At 42.5% G+C, this 15,018-nt stretch overlaps 1 protein-coding gene across 1 annotated transcript in view; it reads right to left on the reverse strand.

Moving 5' to 3' along the window:
* The window catches only part of LOC137314019 (EMILIN-2-like), a 60,726-nt gene extending 53,283 nt beyond the window's left edge, over nucleotides 1–7,443 (reverse strand). Inside the window, exons 1-3 of the mRNA XM_067979714.1 lie at nucleotides 7,023–7,443; nucleotides 6,449–6,574; nucleotides 511–677 (exon numbers count right to left, since the gene is read on the reverse strand). Of these exons, the coding sequence (XP_067835815.1) occupies nucleotides 511–677; nucleotides 6,449–6,574; nucleotides 7,023–7,195 (466 nt within the window). The 5' untranslated portion in view covers nucleotides 7,196–7,443. The remainder of the gene's footprint in view (nucleotides 1–510; nucleotides 678–6,448; nucleotides 6,575–7,022) is intronic.
* Between the last annotated feature and the right edge of the window lie 7,575 nt (nucleotides 7,444–15,018).

The raw sequence follows: 15,018 nt of genomic DNA on the forward strand, positions 1-15,018 counted from the left end.
TTAGGGTGGTGGACGGGGTGCCAATCAAGCGGGCTGCTTTGTCCTGGATGGTGTTAAGCTTCTTGAGTGTTGTTGGAGCTGCACTCATCCAGGCAAGTGGAGAGTATTCCATCACACTCCTGACTTGTGCCTTGTAGATGGTGGAAAGCTTTGGGGAGTCAGGAGGTGAGTCACTCGCCGCAGAATACCCAGCCTCTGACCTGCTTTTGTAGCCACAGTATTTATGTGGCTGGTCCAGTTAAAGTACTGGTCAATGGTGACCCCCAGGATGTTGATGGTGGGAGATTCAGCGATGGTAATGCCGTTGAATCTCAAGGGGAGGTGGTTGGACTTTGCTACCCAATAATGGTTTTGATATATTATGTTGACCTACATAAGCTATGAGGAAGGATTTTAGGAAATGCAATTTTCAAATAATTTATCTATAATTTTCCAAAGATGTTCCTAATTTCCTATAATCACATTTGGTAATAGCATAAAGCAATAATCAGGCAGAATTCATAATCTTACTAAAATTCCTTTGCCTGGGGGCAGCGGATGGCAGAGGAGAAATTGCAGTCTGTCCTGACTGACCATCCTTGCAATCTTCACCCTTAAACCCAGGGCAACACCTCCACTCCAGCTGAGTCACGACCTTATATGCAACTTTATACGTAGGACGAAAATGTATGCGATATCTAATTGGAAAAATGCATAAAGAAAGTAGTTTATGAAATATAAATATACAGAATCTTAAAAACTCTTGTTAGGTCCCCCTCATCTTATTCTGTTCCAGTGAAAAAGCACCAATTTTTCCGGCCTTTCTTCATAATTAGAACCTCTTATTCCTCATAATATCTTAGTGAGTTTTCACTGAATCCTTTCCATGGCTCCAATATTTTTCCAGAATTGCATGCAATGATCCAACAGTGGCCTAGTCAATGTCTTTTACAAATTTAGCATCATTTTCTTCCTTTATATTCAACAGCCCATGTATAAAACCCAGAATTACATTTGCCTCTGCTACTGGCGCTCCTTCCTTTAAAGTATCAGCAACCTTAGATCTCTTTGCCCCTCCACTCTGTTAAGAATCTTACCATTTAGAGTATACTACCTTTCGCTGTTCTACTTCATGTTTCTCTGCACTGAACTATATCTGCCATTTATTTGCCCATTCAGCTAACATCTATTTGCTCCTACATTCTTCCTCACAACTCACCATGCCTCCTAATTTAATATCATCAACAAACTTTAATAACATTCCTTGTGTCTATGTCCAAATCATTAATACAAATGGAAAATAAAAAAGGGTCCCAGTTAACTTACTATCTATGCCTAAAACATTAATCACATTCCATTAGGTCACATTGTGATCTCCTAAGTAGCAACTACGTGGGTTAAATTTAATTTAAAATAAGCATGTATTTCTATGATAAACACAATCTAATTTTATGCTAAAATTGTAGTTTTGTGAACTATTGCCTATTTTTAAAAAAAAATTAATTCTATGTATTTTTATACAGATATACAAGCAAACATTATACTTTTGCTTTTGTGAATTTTCTTTGTAGTGATTCCAATCTAAACAGGGTTAAGGAAACACAATTTAACTTTCAACCTGTTGAAAATTAGAAATGCAGGCTCAGGATAACATGATGTAAGCTCAAAATCTGAACGTTAATTGCTGTATTATTTATCTTTCTTAGACTTTTACCATGTTCCGTAGAAGAAAAAACACACAGGATCAATCACAGCATCAGAAAAGATCAAGTCATTGAGCAAGCATAAAGCAATAGGAAAGACATGACACGAACTACAGCCTATTCATTACATACCCTTAGATTTTGTTTGCAACACTACCATTCACTGCATGCTCTTGACATATTTGCTTTATTGTCTGTCTGCTGTAATACTGTACAGGATATAAATGCCCAAAGTACACTCTCAAACAAAATAATACTATAATGCAAGTCTTGCACTGTGGACACCACTGAACTACTGGAAAATGTTAGTCTCTACAGTGAGGGTGTGGGAGGTTTATTCTTCCTCCTACCCATTGAAGCGTAAATGTTCCTTACATCTGTATGAATCTCTAATCTCATTGATCTAACAGTCTGTTGCCTAGAGTCACAAGTTTCTCACAAGTAGGCAATCCAATGCTACAAATGGAGCTTTTTAAAAGGAGGATAGCTAACTTAAATTTCAGCACTCAAGTGGTTAACCATGCATAATCTGCAAGTATTTATATATATTTTAAATTCTTTCCCTGAAGCTGACGTGTTTCTTATAATTAACTAAATGGTATGGGGCCACAGAATGATTAAAAGGTATTTCAATTCCTAGCAATTCCTTCAGTTGCCCATTCCAACTGGCTTCTTATCAGTTTTAATTATAGGGTTAAACCATAGAAACCCTCTGGAGAATTTGAAAGGATTTCCCTTGGAGAGCCTCTCTATCTGATCAAACCTATTCCGTTCAGGCAGCAAAGTTTATCTCAACAGACGTGGATCCTTTAAATCCAAGGAATATTGATCAGAAGGCAATTATTTTGAAGGAAGATATGTCTTTTTTAGAATCATTATCATCCTTCTGTTCCTATTTTTAAAATTATTTCACTATGTGAGACATTTTTAAATAATCCATCATCACACTGCACCAGTGGCACTTCCCTGGAGACTAGCCAGAAATGAGAGGTGTGATACTGAGGCTGACACATCTGTCATTGTCACCCTGGGAAATGGGTCAAAATGCAGGTGGGTAGGAACACACAGCTGCACTGAACTCATCCTGTTCACATTTTAGATAGAGGCCCTGTTAAGGTATCACATACATTGTATATTTTTGTTAGTAATTGAATCACAATATTAAAGAGCTTACTGCCAACACTAATAACAAAAGAACTTGCATTTATATACCGCCTTTCACTAACTCAGGATGTCTCAAAGCACTTCACAGCCAATGAAGTACTTTTGAAGTGTAGTCACTGTTGTAATGTCGGGAATTAAAAAGGGAATTAATTAAAAGGGGAAATCATTACCATTTTTATGGTGGTGTTCATTCAGCACCCCATCTCACAACAATGTTTCATTGTTATTGTGATGTTTTTGCAACATGAAGGAAATTACCACATTTTGTGTTGATAAACAGATAAAATTTTCCAGCAACTTTACAGAGGAGGCAACCACATTTAAAGTACACCATTCCTTTGAAGTATTGTAACAGTATAAATGTTCATACCATTACTTCAAAGGAGTGGTGTGGTTTAAGCACTAATTACTATTGTCAACATTTTCTTTTCAATTTACTAGCCTCTTCTCCTGAATGAACTAGCTCCTGATAACCAGCAGTTCCAAGGACACCAGCAGTCCACCAGTACATTGCCCAACTGACAATTCTTCATGGTTGAGCCTGGACAATGAATGTCAGCACACTACTTGATAATGGAGGGCATCACAGCTAATCCTGGTCCTGTTCGCACTCGATGTTCGCACACATCCATTTTCCAGCAGAGCTCATTGAATAGTAATCAGGAATGGAAACTCTGACTGATTTCCTGCTCCCTAGCCCAAGATTGTTGTGACTAACTATGGAGCCCCCTATTTCTGCCCTGCCTAAGATCTGTTTACAAAGAATGATGGTCTTTGTATCCCAAAGACATAGCTAAAGGGCTAGGAATTTGCTTTGCCCAAAACAAGGCAGCATTTGACTGAGTGTGGCACCAAGGAGCCCTAGTAAAATTGAAGTCAATGGGAATCAGGGGGAACACTCTCCTATGGCTGAAGTCATACCTAGCACAAAGGAAGGTGGTAGTAGTTGTTGGAGGCCAATCATCTCAGCCCCAGGACATTGCTGCAGGAGCTCCTCAGGGCAGAGTCCTAGGCCCAACCATCTTCAGCTACTTCATCCATGACCTTCCCTCCAACATAAAATCAGAAATGGGGATGTTCGCTGATGATTGCACAGTGTTCAGTTCCATTCGCAACCCCTCGATAATGAAGCAGTCCGAGCCCGCATACAGCGAGACCTGGGCAACATCCAGGATTGGGCTGATAAGTGGCAAGTAACATTTGCGCCAGACAAGTGCCAGGCAATGACCACCTCCAACAAGAGAGAGTCTAACCACCTCCTCTTGACATTCAATGGCATTACCATCACCAAATCCCCCACTATCAACATCCTGGGGGTCACCATTGACCAAAAACTTAACTGGACCAGCCACATAAATACTGTGGCTACAAGAGCAAGTCAGAGGCTGGGTATTTTGTGGCGAGTGACTCACCTCCTGACTCCCCAAAGCTTTCCACCTTCTACAAGGCACAAGTCAGGAGTGTGATGGAATACTGTCCACTTGCCTGGATGAGTACAGCTCCAACAACACTCAAGAAGCTCGACACCATCCAGGACAAAGCAGCCCGTTTGATTGGCACCCCATCCACCACACTAAACATTCACTCCCTTCACCACTGGCGCACCGTGGCTGCAGTGTGTACCATCTACAGGATGCACTGCAGCAACTCGCCAAGGCTTCTTCGACAGCACCTCCCAACCCGCGACCTCTACCACCTAGAACAAGGGCAGCAGGCACAACCCATGAACGAATAAAAAAAAGAACAAGACTTTTGGAAAGTTTTTGCTTTAAACAATGAATGTTAAACATTATGAAGAAAACATTTAAGACAAGTTATTATGTTATTGTTCTATGAATTTGGCACCAAATCCACACATATTTTCACATCAAATTCAATGTATAGAATTACCTAATTGAAAATCAGTACCACTGCACTGGAGATGAGCAGACCATGGAAAGTGTTGATGATCTGGAACATAGGAATGTGCAGGACCAAAGAAACCACTGAGCTCCATCTGGCGAGTTCCAAAACTTCTGACGGTGGTTCATGTGACAACATGAAGAGTTGACAGAATTCCACAGCAACTAATCTGTGTCATAGCCTCATAAGATGGTGCACACAGAAAATGGTCCATCTAATTACTGACAGGAGCCTGATCTCTTGGGTGAGTAGACTCATGTCATTAAACAGACTTTGGTGAATGTGGTCGGGTGAAGTGAACCACCCACAGTGGATATTCTGATTTCTCCTGTAGTTTGATGCACTTCTGTGTATGCTTAATGTGTAGTGTGCACAGAAGACCACAGTATTATCACTAGAGCATGGCATAAATCTACCCACGTGTGTAAGGTGTCACTATTTAATTTTCTGAGATGTCCATAGTATACATAAGCCTTTAAAGGTGTTTTTTTACGTGATGCTTCAGTAGTTCAGATTGCAGGAGAACAATATTCGTGCACGTTTACATTGCTAAAACCTGTTTCCTTAGTCCAGTGGCATTTCTGTGGGTCTACCTTTCTGCCCCTGGAATAAGGGAGTGAGTTTTAGTGATCCAAACTAATGTAAAAGTACCTAAAAAGGAGCTGAAAAGATATGAGACCACACCTTAGAGGTAATCTGACACTCCCATACTAATCAGCAGCTTTATAGGTGCTTTTGACACTGGCGCCACAGGCCGAATATAAAGATAAGATTAACACATTCTACTATTGGGCAGGATAGAGTGAGCATTTTGGAAGTGTGTGCTCGTTTTAGATTTGTAAACAATTTTACAACACCAAGTTATAGTCCAACAAATTTATTTTAAATTCCACAAGCTTCCGGAGGCTTCCTCCTTCGTCAGGTGAACGGTGTGGAAATGAGATCGTAAATCAGTATCAGGAGGAAGGGGAACTCAGGGGGCGGGGGAGGTGAATCCAAGTCTCCGGGCTAGCACTGAAATCGGCATCTCGATTCATGGGAGGATTAAGAGGAGGAAATACTGCCTCAAACTCCGCTCGGCGTTTGCACTGAGGTAATCGGATTCCAGGCAGTGCCCTTGGCGCCTCTCTCTGGGTTCAAGTGAAATGTGAACGAGTTTGATTCTACATTTATGGATTAGACCCCGCAGGGTGCCAGAATTTATAAGCAGATTGGTGGCGTGGCCAGGTGCACTGGATCTGGATATTACTATATTGTCAAGGACATCCCGTATTAATATTTAATTTAAAAAGTAGCATTTTTTTCTGATTTCATATTGACGCATGGGGATTTGTAATAGACGAGATTCGGAAACAAATCATTTCGCAGTTTGTAACCTGGTGTTTACACTACAATGTAACCAAGTAAAATAATCCAGATGTTTAGCCATAATCATGTCACATCAGGTTATGATAATGGTTTATCAGGTGATACAGTCTTTATTGTTCGATTTCAGTAGTTCTTGTAACTTGGTAAATTAAGAAACTTACAATGAGAGTGTCCCTGGGCGGGATCCAGAGCAGAGACACACTGACTCTGTCCTGGCCCCTGTGATATGCCGTGTTGCAGACCGGAATCCCATTGTTATTCCCATCACCCAGAGTTGTTGAAGATGTCAGATCCCGGGGGAGGGGGGTGGGGGGAGGTTGATCTTTACTTACACTACGGCAGGCGGACAGTTGGTCTGACCCCAGGGGCACTGCTGATATTCTGCCTTGGTGTAACTTTCTGCGCCGTCCAGCACCGAGCAAGTCACGTTCTTCTTTACAACATAAGCACACCAGTTCCTGCAGGGGAAAGAAACAAACCACCCATCAGCAGAGGGAATGGGAGTTGGCCGCAGATACCACAACTCGCAGACCAGGACAAGACGACAGCTCCGACAGTAAAACTCTCTCCAAACAACTACTGACAAGGCAACAGGCTTTTCTACCTAGGAGTCCAGGATTACGGTAATGAACGAGGGTGGAGACATGATTTTAATTAGGGTCCATAATGCTCAATTCGTTACAAACGGAACCATCAACTGAACAAGGTGAGATAGAAAGAAAATATCCCATGTATCATCACTTTAAACCATCTTGGTCACCATATTTAACCTTAGATAAAACATCCCACAGACTTATTTTTTTTAGCAATGTTAACATAATGCGTAAGAAGTTGGTCTAAGTATGGGGTGGAGTACTTTTTGTAGTCGCTGCTTACTGGTAAAGTTTTTTAAAGGTGGATACTTACTTGTTGCGTCCCGTGAGTCCTCTGGTAGTGGGGTGTTGAGGAGTGGATCTGGAGGAATAAAGATTGTATCTGGAAGATGAAAGAGTTGCTTGCACATCAGACAGTAGAATACAAATCAGAATCAAAGACCAGCTCAGCAAAGTCGCCTCGCTCTCAACTACTCTTCCGGTCATTGTAGCGGGACAGATTTTCCAACGTCCACCTTTCTCGGCAGTATTACCGATCACTTTAACCGGGGACGGTGGCACAACCTTGTCCTCGGAACTCTAGAAGAGTCCAAGTGCTTGATCGGTGTAGGAATCAAGCTCCGGCGTTTAAACTTGTAGTGGACCTGCCCTGTGCAGAGATGAAGAGAAGTACGTTGGACTCAGACTTTTCCTGTTGCTCTGGGCTGAGTTTTTTTTTACGGAATGACGTTAATCTTTCTGCACTGGGGCTTCAGGCACACCACTAGCAACTCTGCTTCTCGTTAAAAAAACTTGGCTGAAGCCCCATCCCAATGTCTTGATGGGAGGTTGCTTGGTAACTTTACTGCATAAGCATTGGGTGTATGAGTTGGAGCTCTGACGCAGAGAACTAAGGTACAAAAAGTACATGAGGACCGCAAGACATCAGGTGAAGGGAATGTCAATGGGATGCCAATTCCACGATCTCCTCTATTTCAGTTCACACCACGTCTGTTTCATGAAAATAACTTTCTCACAAACTCAAAACTAATTTGCCAAGAAATGTTCAGTTTGGATCCAGCTCGCTATACACTGTTGATAAAAATAGAACATTTGTAATCTTTGTAGGACAGCTCCTTTAGTCTTCATTTATTCAGTAATTCAATCTAAACAAAACATTTGACGTATTTTACACACACGTAACTTATAATAAAGGTGCTTTGTTTTAAAGTTAACATTAGCAGGTATTTGTTGAGATTTAATGTGCCAGCCATTAAAGGCAAACAATTAGGAAACAGACTCAAGGCTGGTAAGAATAGTACAGGACATCTATATAATGAGAAGTGGTTCAACACATCGATCTGCCAGTTATACTATCACTTGTGTGTCAATGTAAAACAGTTTCAGATACAGATTAACACAAAAGGGGAAGTATGATGCAATGGCCCCACTGGCAATCTATGAGCTGCACTTATAGGTGCTTTTAAATTGCTTCGAGTTTAGTTCAGTTCAGTTCACAGGAGAGTGGCATCCTTGTGCTGACTCCCCACATTCACATAGCTAAAATGGACTTCCTTATCCCAGAGGAGAAGTCAGTAGACACATCAACAACAACTTGAATTTATATAATGCTAATGTAGTAAAAAGTCTCAGGGCGCTTCCCGGGAGCATTATGAAACAAAATTTGACACAGAGCCATATAAGGAGATATTAGGACAGATTGGTCAAAGAGGATGGTTTTAAGGAGCATCTTAAAGGAGGAGAGAGAGGCAGAGGTTTAGGAAGGAATTCCAGAGTTTAGGGCCTAAGCAGCTGAAGGCATGGCCGCCAATGGCAGAGCGATTAAAATCGGGGCTGCGCAAGAGGCCAGAATTGGAGGAGCGCAAAGATCTCGGAGGGTTATAGGGCTGGAGGAGGTTACAGAAATAGGGAGGGGCGAGGTGATGGAGGGATTTGAAAACAAGGATGAGAATTTTAAAATCGAGGCATTCCCAGACCGGGAGCCAATGTAGGTCAGCGAGCACAGGGGTGATGAGTGTACAGGACTTTGTGCAAGTTAGGATACAAGCAGCAGAGGTTTGGATGAGCTCAAGTTTATGGAGAGTGGAAGATGGGAGGCCGGCCAAGAGAGCATTGGAACAGTCAAGTCTAGAGGTAAAAAAGGCATGGATCGAGGGTCGCAGCAGTTGAGCTGAGGCAGGAGCAGAGACGAGCTATGTTACAGAGGTGGAAGTAGGCAGTCTTGGTGATGGAGCGGATATGGGGTCAGAAGCTCATCTCAGGGTCAAATAGGATCCCAAGGTTGGGAACAGTCTGGTTCAGCCTCAGGCAGTAGCCCGGGAAAGGGTGGAGTTGGTGGCTAGGGAACGGAGTTTGTGGCGGGGACCGAAGACCCATGGGATGTCACTGTCTAAACTAAACAAGCATTAATGCGAAAACTTTTAAGGCAAGAGATCACTTCCAAAAGTGGTTTGTGCTACATAACAGCTTAGTATAAGTAGAGCCCAGTGCAAAGTAATTTTAAAAAGTTAGACCATCTATGATCTAAAAAAAATTAATTTTGAATCATTTTAATGTTGGTGGAGAGCTGACACTCCCATTGGCTCTCTCCTAACGTTAAGCATTTAAGTGGCATTCAAAAGGTGGTGAGCAGAGCTCTTATGCAAAACTACATTATCACTGGACAGAGTTGTGAGGTACCTGATAGCATAGCTGAGTGGGACTTCCCTCACCTGGTGCCATTCTTACCAACCAGTCATAGCCGGAGAATTTCCTGTAATGGCTTCTCTTCCCAACACAGCACCGTTAATTCTGGAGTCCCCCAAGGGTCTACCCTTGCTCTCCTTCTATTTCTTATCTAAATGCTATCCCTCGGCGATATTGTCCAAAAACAGGTCAGGTTCCACATGTACACTGACGATGCCCAGCATCAGTGCTCGCCACCACCTCTCTCGATATCGCCCACTTCCTTTGCCCCACAATTGGTGGCTGTGCCACCAATCAAGAAGGCAAATGGAATGTTGGCCTTTATATCTAGAGGACTAGAGTACAAGGGGGCAGAAGTTATGCTGCAGCTATACAAAACCCTGGTTAGACCGCACCTGGAATACTGTGAGCAGTTCTGGACACCACACATTCGGAAGGACATATTGGCCTTGGAGGGAGTGCAGCGTAGGTTTACTAGAATGATACCCGAACTTCAAGGGTTAAGTTACGAGGAGAGATTACACAAATTGGGGTTGTATTCTCTAGAATTTCGAAGGTTAAGGGGTGATCTGATCGAAGTTTATAAGATATTAAGGGGAACGGATAGGGTGGATAGAGAGAAACTATTTCCGCTGGTTGGGGATTTTAGGAGTAGGGGGCACAGTCCAAAAATTAGAGCCAGACCTTTCAGGAGTGAGATTAGAAAACATTTCTACACACAAAGGGTTGTAGAAGTTTGGAACTCTCTTCCGCAAACGGCAATTGATACTAGCTCAATTGCTAAATTTAAATCTGAGATAGATAGCTTTTTGGCAACCAAAGATATTAAGGGATATGGGCCAAAGGCAGGTCTATGGAGTTAGATCACAGATCAGCCATGATCTTATCAAATGGCGGAGCAGGCACGAGGGGCTGAATGGCCTACTCCTGTTCCTATGTTCCTTCAGCCATCTAGGTCCTAAGATCTGGAATTCACTGCCTAAACCTCTCCACCTCCTTTAAGATGCTCCTTAAAATCTACCTCTTTGCTGTCCTAATGTCTCCTCCTTTTTCTCTATGTCAATTTTTGTCTGATTACGCTCATGTGAAGTGCTTTGGGACATTTTATTACATTAAAGGCGCTATATAAATGCAGGTTCTTGTTGTTGTATAGCTCAAGTCTGCTGACTTGACGGTTCACTCTTGGGATCTGAGACCAGTCTTTGTAGTATAACTGGCCCATGAGATTCTATGGTTGGAAATATTTTTATCAGAAGTGTTCCAATTAAGATCAACTTATCACTACGTCTTTCGGGAATGCTGTAGTTACAATGCAGGTACCATTTGATACCACAACAGGAATGCGAGTGAACAGTACCAAATTATTCTTTTTGTATTTGTAATTATACTACAGCTAGTGCATAACCATAATGGTGTAAGGCTACTTCCTTCAGTTGTGCTGACATTATATTACATAGAATTACATAGATCGTACAGCACAGAAACAGGCCATTCGGCCCATCAGGTCCATGCCGGTGTTTATGCTCCACATAAGCCTCCTCCCTCCCTACATCATCTAACCCTGTCGGCATATCTTTCTATTCCTTTCTCCCTTATGTGTTTAACTAGCTTCCCCTTAAATGCATCGTCTCAACTACTGGTGCTGTCGAAGAAGCCTTTGCGAGTTGCTGCAATGCATCCCGTGGTTGGTACACACTGCAGCCAACATGCACCGGTGGTGGAGGGAGTGAATGGGGTGGTGGATGGGGTACCAATCAAGTGGGCTGCTTTGTCCTGGATGGTGTCGAGCTTCTTGAGTGTTGTTGGAGCTGCACTCATCCAGGCAAGTGGAGAGTATTCCATTACACTCCTGACTTGTGCCTTGTAGATGATGGAAAGGCTTTTGGGAGTGAGGAGGTGAGTCACTCGCTGCAGAATACCCAGCCCCTGACCTGCTCTTGTAGCCACAGTATTTATGTGGTAGATAATCAACTACTCTTATATTGCTCATCTTACATTGCTTTGAAGTAGGAACTGTTTCGCAAGTATGTAAAATATGCAGCGCAATTGCTCCATTCAAGTAGATTGTGCAAATCTGTGGTCCTGACACTGAGCTGCAAGCAGCTGAAGCGTGTATCAGGAATTAATTTTAATGGATGGAAAATCCTGTGGGGGCACACTGACCTCCACACCAACATTCCCAATATGCTCTCCCAGCACACAAATCTCTGTGCCGGGAGAACAAATTCATCAAATCTACCCTGTAAAAACAAGCTGTTTCTAGGTTTTATAAAACCACTGAGCTCATATCTGAGCTGCTATCAGCAAAAAGGCCACTGATATTTAGTCTTGGCTGGGACTGTTTGAAAGGGATGCTTTTGATTTATTTCCAAGAGGATATCTTCCTCTTTTGAAAACAGTGCTATATTAAAGTGGCACCATTTTCATGAAAGATAGTTGGTAAACTTTTGTTTGGGGGTGGGGGGAAAAAAAAAGTCAGAAGAACCTTGCACCGCTTCCATCACAAGGGGGATGCATAAATCTTACAACTACATTATCTTCCTTTGGGTTGATATAAATAAAAATTAATTCCCAAATGCTTTTCTTCTAGCTGATACATTTACCGCAGTTGATATAATCCTTCTTCGCCACATTATCTTATGCAGAGTCTCCCTTTTGTTGCCATCATAGAAACTAATATAATTAAATCATTTATTGGAATATTTAAATTCTGAACATGGAAGACCTATGGGGAAATGACTATAAAACCAATATGTAGGCTCTGTCTTTAGTTATAAGTATCTTTTATTTATTTTCTTCCAGCCTATGGGTTATATTTCATTTGTAGTCCTTTGCTAGATCCATTTAAAATGCACCATAACTGAGGATAATTATCTCCTAGTTTGATAGCCAAAGTATCAAGTTACTGAAGCACAATAAATTACAGATGAAATTTAACATACTTCAGTACAATAAAATGTTAGTGTCTTTTATAAATTTTGGATACAAGGCAATAAATGCACTATAAAATGGACTGGAAATGTGATTTTATTCAGCAGACCTTTTACAATCATTGCTTGATTAAAACAAGAAACTTCTCATTTATTTTTGACGACAGAAAAGGGACTAGTAATTTATGTAAGTATGCGAGTGGGTTGACTCAGGGAACGTTCACAAGGTTAACATTTGTTTTTGATTAAATTGTACACACTGACTTGGGCGAAGCTCCAAGACTTGTTAAGCCTCTATCTAACAAGAGATTTATAGAATGTCACTTGCAATCACAAAATGAAGTCAGAGTTGTCCAGCTTTTTCCTTTCTTCACGCACCACTTATTAGAGATATGAACATCTACCCACGTGATAACAACGGATGAGGAAGGCCATTCCCAAAGTATTTGAATGGAAATCACTGACCAATCAGCCCCAGATAAAAGGCCCACAATTTAATATTATTTTAATTGCTGTACAATCTCAGGAAGAAGAAGAAAACCCAGTGAGGTAACTGATTCTGAAACTGATGACTTCTGCACTTTTAGATATCCTGTCCCAGAGACAACCTTAGCTGGCTTTTGCAGTTCAATCTAATGTTATCAAAAATTAAAGCTTCTTTACAATATTAACGGAATCATGACACCCACCACAATGAAGCCTGTCTAATGTTTTAAAAATTGCCAGTATTTTTTTCATGTCCGTGTCTACCAGAATTTGAGTTGCCTATTAGTGCAGTGTTGTGCAATCATATTTGAAAAGACTTTGGAGGATATTTCCTGCTTTTAGAAACTGGGGCGTTAGTCTCACTATTTTTTATTAAATTGAACAGAAGATAATAGAAAGGTTAATTACTTCAGTTCTTAGCTGGATGAGTTTCTTTGAATACATTTTGTTAGCCTTACTGGCAGAAACCTGGTCAACAAGGATTTACACACAATAATGCTCATTTCATACTTCCCAAATAATTTAACTAGTCAGGTAATGTTCAAATCATGGAAAGTGTGAATCTGTAAGAAATAAAGCAGAGTGGAGTATCCATGCCCTCAGTTCATTGACATAGCCATTTCCAGATTTTGAAAGACTGATTCGTGAATCCTGCTCTCCTCTGCCAAAACTGCTCAGCATTCCTGGAATCCAAAGATAACCCCCGACTTCTCTTCTCCACTACAAACCATCTTCTTAAACCCCTCTCCCCTGCCTCCTCCAACAAGTGTGAGGAGCTCATGGACTCCTTTGTCACTAAAATTGAGACCGTCCGTTCAGCTGCCTCTGCCACTTCCCTCCCTTCCCCAAGCCCACCAAGCCAAACTTCCCCCCTGCCCTAGCTCTGAACCCGCATCTTTCTCTAGTTTCTCCCCATCTCCCCTCATGCCCTCTCTGACCTCATCTTGACCATGAGACCCACCTCCTGCTCACTCAACCATATTCCCGCCAAACTGCTGACCACCCAACTTCCCTTCCTGGCCCCCACGTTAGCTGATATTATTAACAGTTCCCTCTCCTCGGGTACTGGCACCCTCTCCTTCAAAAAACCCACCCTTGACCCGTATCCTTGCAAACTACTGCCCCATTTCCAACCTCCCTTTCCTCTCCAAAGTCCTTGAAAGTGTTGTTACCTCCCAAATCCGTGCCCATCTTTCCCGCAGAGCCATGTTTGAATCCCTCCAATCAGATTTCTGCCCCGCCCATACCACAGTACTGAAACGGCTCTTATCAAAATCACAAATGACACCCTATGTAACTCTGACCATGGTAAACTATCTGTCCTCATCCTTCTCGACCTGTCTGCAGCCTTTGACACGGTTGACCACACCATCCTCCTCCAACGCCTCTCCTCTGTCATCCAGCTGCGTGGGACTGCACTCACCTGGTTCCATTCTTATGTATCCAGTCATAGCCAAAGAATCACCTGCAACGGCTTTTCTTCCCACTCCTGCACCGTCACCCCTGGAGTCCCCCAAGGATCTATCCTTGGCCCCCTCCTATTTCTCATCTACATGCTGCCCCTTGGCGACATCATCCGAAACATAATGTCAGGTTCCACGTGTACGCTGTCAACACCCAGCTCGACCTCTCTCGACCGCTCCACTGTCTCTGATTTGTCACACTGCTTGTCAGACATCCAGTGCTGGATGAACAAAAATTTCCTCCAACTAAATATTGGGAAGACCGGAGCCATTGATTTTGGTCCCCGCCACAAGCTCCGTTCTCTAGCCACCAACTCCATCCCTCTCTCTGGCCACTGTCTGAGGCTGAATCAGATCGTTCACAACCTTGGCATGGCATGCTGTTTGACCCGGAGATGAGCTTTCAACCACATATCCATTCCATCAACAAGACCGCCTACTTCCACCTCCATAACATCGCCCATCTCCGTCCCTGCCTCTGTTTATCTGCTGCTGAAACCCTCATCCATGCCTTTGTTACCTCTAGATTCAGCTATTCCAATACTCTCATGGCCAGCCTCCCATCTTCCACCCTCCATAAACTTGAGCTCATCCAAAACTCTGCTGCCTGTATCCTAACTCGCACCAAGTCCCGTTCACCCATCACCCCTGTGCTCGCTGACCTACATTGGCTCCCAGTTCAGGAACGCCAATTTTAAAATTCTCATCCTTGTTTTCAAATCCCTCCATGGCCTCACTCCTCCCT

This window comes from Heptranchias perlo, chromosome 3 (genome assembly GCF_035084215.1).
Source record: "Heptranchias perlo isolate sHepPer1 chromosome 3, sHepPer1.hap1, whole genome shotgun sequence".
NCBI lineage: Eukaryota > Metazoa > Chordata > Chondrichthyes > Hexanchiformes > Hexanchidae > Heptranchias > Heptranchias perlo.